Source organism: Odontomachus brunneus, unplaced genomic scaffold (assembly GCF_010583005.1).
Source record: "Odontomachus brunneus isolate Ranch 3 - 2012 unplaced genomic scaffold, Obru_v1 Obru_scaffold_112, whole genome shotgun sequence".
NCBI lineage: Eukaryota > Metazoa > Arthropoda > Insecta > Hymenoptera > Formicidae > Odontomachus > Odontomachus brunneus.
This window is the reverse complement of record NW_022639562.1, coordinates 1,056,566-1,062,847: the sequence shown is the minus strand read 5'-3', so window position 1 is coordinate 1,062,847 and position 6,282 is coordinate 1,056,566. Positions and strand designations below refer to the sequence as shown.

The 6,282-nt window shown below is 29.4% G+C and overlaps 2 protein-coding genes across 14 annotated transcripts in view; one reads left to right on the top strand and one right to left on the bottom strand.

The window, feature by feature from the left end:
- The window catches only part of LOC116849333 (protein unc-79 homolog), a 736,358-nt gene that overhangs the window by 1,419 nt on the left and 728,657 nt on the right, over positions 1–6,282 (top strand). The window lies entirely within an intron of this gene.
- Positions 8–4,447, bottom strand: LOC116849334. 5 transcript variants are annotated; one of them, XR_004379113.1, is made up of 5 exons: positions 3,820–4,439; positions 3,368–3,720; positions 1,074–1,329; positions 267–469; positions 8–192 (listed from the first exon to the last, which is right to left on the bottom strand). XR_004379113.1 is itself a non-coding variant. In XM_032826385.1 (5 exons), exon 3 carries the CDS (start codon positions 3,696–3,698, stop codon positions 1,578–1,580), a length of 2,121 nt encoding a protein of 706 aa, XP_032682276.1. In that variant the 5' UTR covers positions 3,699–3,720; positions 3,820–4,046; positions 4,152–4,447; the 3' UTR covers positions 8–192; positions 267–469; positions 1,074–1,577. The 5 variants fall into 5 exon arrangements, 4 of the variants coding, with proteins under 4 accessions (XP_032682276.1, XP_032682280.1, XP_032682278.1 ...); XM_032826385.1 differs by having other exon boundaries at positions 1,074–3,720; positions 3,820–4,046; positions 4,152–4,447; XM_032826389.1 differs by having other exon boundaries at positions 267–466; positions 1,074–3,720; positions 3,820–4,447.

The window sequence follows — 6,282 nt, the reverse complement described above, 5'->3', positions numbered from 1 at the left end:
TCTTTCTATTGTAAACTTTTGGGTTATTCTTAGAGGTCCTATAACTCTTTTTATCATGGTTTCTTTCTTCATCTGCATCTGAATGAATCAAGGTATTGGATATCTTTTTACGATGACCTTTACCCAAGCATTGATCATCCGTTGATATATAATTATCATTAGCTGCAGCGTCTCTCGCTTTCTCTAATGAGACTATAAAAGGAAAAAAAACAGAAATAGTATCCACATACACCACACATATATTAACAAGCTAAGGTTTTTCTTACCAAAGTATTTTTGCACTGTCACTGACATTAAGTTCCATGATTTCTTGTCAGGATCCACACATTTTGAGATCAACATTGATGTATTTTTTATAGAAGGTGGCGGCCACCAGCACATAGTATCCCCTTCATATTCATATAACCAATTTGTCGGCACTTCTGACACGGAGTTGTCGGCAAAACAAACAACTACATAAGCCATTCTACTACAAACAAAATAAGAATAACTGTATCAGATATCATCCATAGCAGAATTGTAAGATTTATTTTATTCTTCATAAATATAATGTATAATTAACTTCTATTTGCACATCTTAAATTGCATTTTCTATTAACACATCTTAAATTGCATATTTGTAAGAACATTGGAATAATATACACAATAATTATGAAAAACATTAATGCTGTGGCGTAATCGTCTCATCTGTTCTTGTTTGGCAAGCGAGAAATCGCATGACAATCAATTCAGCAAATGTGTAAATTCTTCCGAAAACTTTCCTTTTGTTGTAACAAGCAATAAATAGCCATAAAACAGCTACACGTAAAATAGCTATGTAACAGAAAACAGAAAAATTTATTAAAAGGTTAGGTGTGTGAAGCATTAATTTAATAACGGTAATTTATTGCTTGTACAAGAAAAGGAAAGTTTTTGGACAATTGTACAAGTTTGGTGAATCGATCACATGTGTTGTTTTATGAATATATTTTTTTATGTAACGCAGTATATATAATTTTTGCATGCGATTTCTCGCTTGCCAAACAAGAACAGACGAGGCAATTTTTCCGGAACCTTAAGAAATAAATAATTACCTTGGGTTGGACTGGTAACAGCAACAGGAGAATAATTTTTCTGTATAACTTGCAATTTGGCGACAAAGATAAAACAATGTGCTTTACTGAGGCTGTGTTCCGATATTCACAGCCAGTCCTGAAAATGTATAGTTTATGTCACGTATATTGTACTATTTCAGTACTGGCAGTGAATTTCGGAACGTAGCCTGAAATGCACCTTTTTACGAAACGGTTTTAATGTGCACTAGTGTACATCAGCGTTGCACCTTCGAGCCTATTAACATGAAATAATAAACTATAACAACGTTTTTAAAGGGAAAAAAGTTAACTTATATCATTATTTTTTACGTTTTAACAATGATTTTTAAAAGATTTTTTTAATATGTTTTTAAATCTTTTCCTGATTGGGATTATAAAATATATGTCGTATATACGTTGTTCATTATTTTTATTACAAAATGTTATTAATATGAAATAATAAACTGTTTGTGTAATTATATTATTTGCTTGCTATATATAATATTAATTTAGATGATGGAGCAATGGGATAATTACTGGAGATTCTCGTCGAGAATAAATACATTTTATACATTTAGTTTTAACGTTGGAGAGTGGAATTCTAACATTTTCATCACTTGGAGAAATATCAAGTTCACTAATATTAAGTTTTAAGGAGTTACACGGTTTGTCAAATAACGATTTAACTGTGCGAAATTCATCACCAATAATATACAGTTCATTGTCATAAATAATTTTTCTTACAAATAATATTGCTTCATTTTTTAGTAAACAGCAATTATTCGGATGTTTATCGGTAATTGTAAATTCTTTCAATTCAACAGAGTTAATATGCGATCCTGACTTTGCATAATGTATAATTGGATACGAATTTGGTTCTTTTAAAACAGGTATTTCATTTTCTTCATGTAATCTATTATATATTTGTTGCAATGGCTTTGGAGAATGTTGCATTTTGTCTCGTACTTTTCTCAAATAATTTTCAAATTTAAAGCAACTAAATTTATCCAATGGGCCAAAAGTTTTAACATCATTGGCCAAGTGTAATAAATTGTGGATATTATATGACATGTATTGTCGTCCGTACAAAGTTTTATATTTATTAACAAAATATTTTAATAACTGATCAGAATATTCATTCAATGTCATACATACATTTGGATCACATAATAACCTTATTGCGATACTCAATGTAAGGAAATGAGTATAATATACAGAGGACATTAATGGCTTCAAAATCACTGGACCTATATAAAGCAAAAATAATCGAAATTCCGTGGCTTTCCACTTATCGACTTCTGCTAAACTGCGAGGTAATCTTGAAAATTCAGATGGAATTGAACATTTCGTCGCTACAATTGTATCAGATAGATATTTTTGATTATTTTTGCTCAAACGACAATTCTTCGGTCCTCTAATCCAGAAAAGGAGAAGACGTTTCATAACTCCTAAACACACTAAGTGCATGTAGTCAATTGCAACTTGAGAAACCATATCAATATTTAGTTTTTGTAAAATTGTATCACCTGTATGGTGTTCATCTTGTTCCTTATTACGGAAAGATTTGTCAGTTCTCATAGTAAAATTTATTTCTGGGAAAACTACTGATTTAATATATTCTCCTTCCTGAGTACATTTATGACAGCAAAAATAACCAGAATGGCTTTTTGTACACATCAAAAATGACATTGCCGGAGCATCACAAACAATGCCTGCAATTTCAAGTACACATTTTTTTCCACCATAAAAAAAACCATTCTGTTCAATTTTTATAATTTCATTAATAAAAGGTCGTACAAATTCATTTGCATTTTCCGGTTTCGAATAGCCATGATAAATTCCTACAGCGAAAGGTTCAGTATAAACATCTGCTTGAATTGATACCAAAATAGGCCAAAATTGACTTCCCGAGCTTTTTGACAAAGACATTCCATCACAATTAATTAATAATTTAACAGATTTTGGAACTTCTTCCAAATGCTTTCCAATTGATCGCTGAAGATTGTTAACAAGTCCAAAATGAACATAGACTCCGTTATTAAATGTTTTCATAATTTCACTTATACCACTTCGGGGTGTATGCATTAAAGTCCGGACGTCCTTAGGCAATGATTCATATCCACAATCACGCAACATTTTTAATAGTTTCGTCACAGAACCGTGCGCAATCCTCTCTGCATTAACCCAAGATCGTAACCTATTTTCTAAACTATTTTTATTTTTACTTCTTTCATTGAAATCAAAAGTATTATCTATGTTTTTTACATCATAAATCTCTACGGAGAAATTAGAACCTGAATTGATAGTATGTTGCTCCATGTCATTCTGCACCACATCTTCTCCATAATTCCAAAGTATAGGTGAAGTACATAAAGTGGAAGATGAAGATTCCAAACTCGAAGAGCGGAAAAGTTGAGTGTTATCACCAATGGTTAAGTCGTCATTAATAACATTAACTGATGTTGAATGAGTTGTAGTGTTTGAAGTATCCTTATAGACTGCATGTAATGTACAATCTGAAGAAGGACCACTACCAAACATATCCAGATTTCCGTGGGATTCAATTCTCTGACGTATTAGCTGATTTTTTCGTCTTTTAGATAAATATTGCAGCTCTCTTGGCATGTTTAATGTGCTACCACCTAACCTAAACAAAATAAAATAAATTTTTATATTTAATGAAATAAATCATAAATAAAGTAAAATTATTTAAATAACATTGGTAATTATTCAGTTCAGGTCTCACCTCCGATTTCGATAAAAATAGGCCAAATCGACGTGTTTTTTTGCAAAGAAACAACTTTTGTTTATTACGCTAACTCGTCGTTCTGCTCCCCAAAACGCGATATTAGTTTACAGTTCACAACACGCTAGGTTATAAAAACTGTCACACCTCTCTCTCTCTCTCTTTCCGTGGTTGCAAGCCTTTTCTCAGTGGCCCTTTCACCAAAAGTCTAATAAGCAGGTTTTACGCTATAGGAGACGAAAGGTTTAGATTAGTAGAATTTTGGAGTTTCAGGAACAGTTTCAAGAATTGAACAGATTCAGATAGGGTTAGGTTAATGTTGTTATACATACTGGGTAAAAATTTATATAACGTCAACGAGTTTGCAAGTAACATTTGTAATATTACCAATATGTTGTAAATTACATTGTCGTAATATTATAAAACTTTTTATCTTATATGACCTGAATATAAAGTTTTATATAACCAATATGTAATATAAATGTAACCGTCTCAATATTATTTATAAATAACATGTTATATTACTGTTATGTTGTATAGAATGTAACAGATGTAATATTACTTTTAACTTCTAAGTTATATTACTGTTAGAAACTGTGTTTACTGGGTAATATATAATTTGTAAAGTTTACTTTTAGTAGATTTATCTACTATTAGGTATATTAAAAAAAAAGAGATATATATATATATATATATATATATATATATATATATATATATATATTAGAGAGGGATTGAGGTTGAGAGAAAGAGGGGAAGAGGGAGGGGGGAGAGAGAGTGTGATATTTAATTAATAATAAATGAATGATCTTTATTAGCTATAATTTTATTAGCTATTAGCTTTATTAGCTTATTAGCTTTTACATCAAGTTTCTTACAATCTAAATAGAATAGATATAATATATTCTTTTAGATATAATATACGCTGTTAATATATTCTTTTAGCATTTGCTTAAATGTTACAATCTTATCACAACTTTAAATCTGTTGATACGGCATTATATATGCTTACTCCTTTATAAAACAAATTTTTTTACGCACTTTTTGTTTTGCAAAATTGTATTACAATGTTTTTCGATTGTCCCGTTTGTCTCTCATTCGTATCTCCTATTATCAGTATCTTATTTTTCAGCTGTTCAGATAACATACCTTTTATTATTTTAAAGATAAAAATATATATTGTATATACACACATATAAACATATATATTATAAATACACATTACAATACAGCCTCTTACATGGTTATGTCTTACAGCATAACCAATATAGCGCCTATACCAATATAGCATAACTATATACCAATATAGAGATGAACAGAAGTTCCTAGAGAATTCATTTTAAAGAATACATATCTAGGGAGAAACGCGATATCGGATAGACGTCTAGAAGACGTCTATTCGACTGTCTAAGATAGGAATATAGACGCATTTAGATAGAAATGAAATCTTTTAGATGTGTCTAATAGATATATCAAGGGTTGGTAACGTTACTTTATAAAAGTAACTCGTTATCGTTACCATTATTTTCTTTAAAATGTAACTCGTTACAATTACTCGTTATAAATTTTAAAAAGTAACTCGTTACAATTACCGTTATTTAAAAAGTAACGAATCGTTACTTTTTCGTTACTTTTTTAAATGCTAAAATAAGACTAATTATAAGTTTGATAAGGGAAAATGGACGAGAAAGGGAGGGAGAGAGAGATTTATGTGGAATATAGATATGAGACAGAATAAATTGAGATATAGATATATCTGATATACATGGTGTCCCGCCACTATCGCATTATCTCTTAAGGACGGATTCCTGAGGTAATTTAAAGAAAAAAATTCTTATTCAAAAATGTCACGGCTATAATATTTTTCAAATTATAAACGATTAAAGTTGACTAATTATATTAATACGCGCGCTCAGGTACGGTACAACACACAATGGTACAGGTATATGGATATAAGTGAGAATTTGTATAAGATATAAAATTAGTTGTAAATCCCTGAAAGAAACGTCAAATGTGTGACAGCTTCCCTTATAGAAATATCATACTAAGAATCATTGATTAATTACTTATTTTCAGTATTAAAAGTATAGTATTTAGTAATATTCTGTGATTCAAATACAACTTTTAGTACTCAAGTATTTCAATATTCAATGTTACAAATCCTACCTTATGATTGATTTCAATACTTAAATATTCATATGTAATACTTCGTCCAGTGATAAAATACTTACGCAGAACATTGTCAATATTTAAATACTAATATATAATACTTTGCTAAGTGATGAAATACTTACGCAAAGTATTGTTAAGATTTAAAGTATTAACCCAGACAGCATACAATATTAGTAAGTTATTAGATAAATATTTATAAATATTTATTTTGAATTATTCTTTTAAAATATTATATAAATATTTTTTATATAAATATATATATATATATATATATATATATATATATATATA

Excerpts from the sequence above, each read along its gene's own strand:
- LOC116849334 (XM_032826389.1), bottom strand. The coding sequence starts at position 3,698 with ATGCCAAGAGAGCTGCAATATTTATCTAAAAGACGAAAAAATCAGCTA.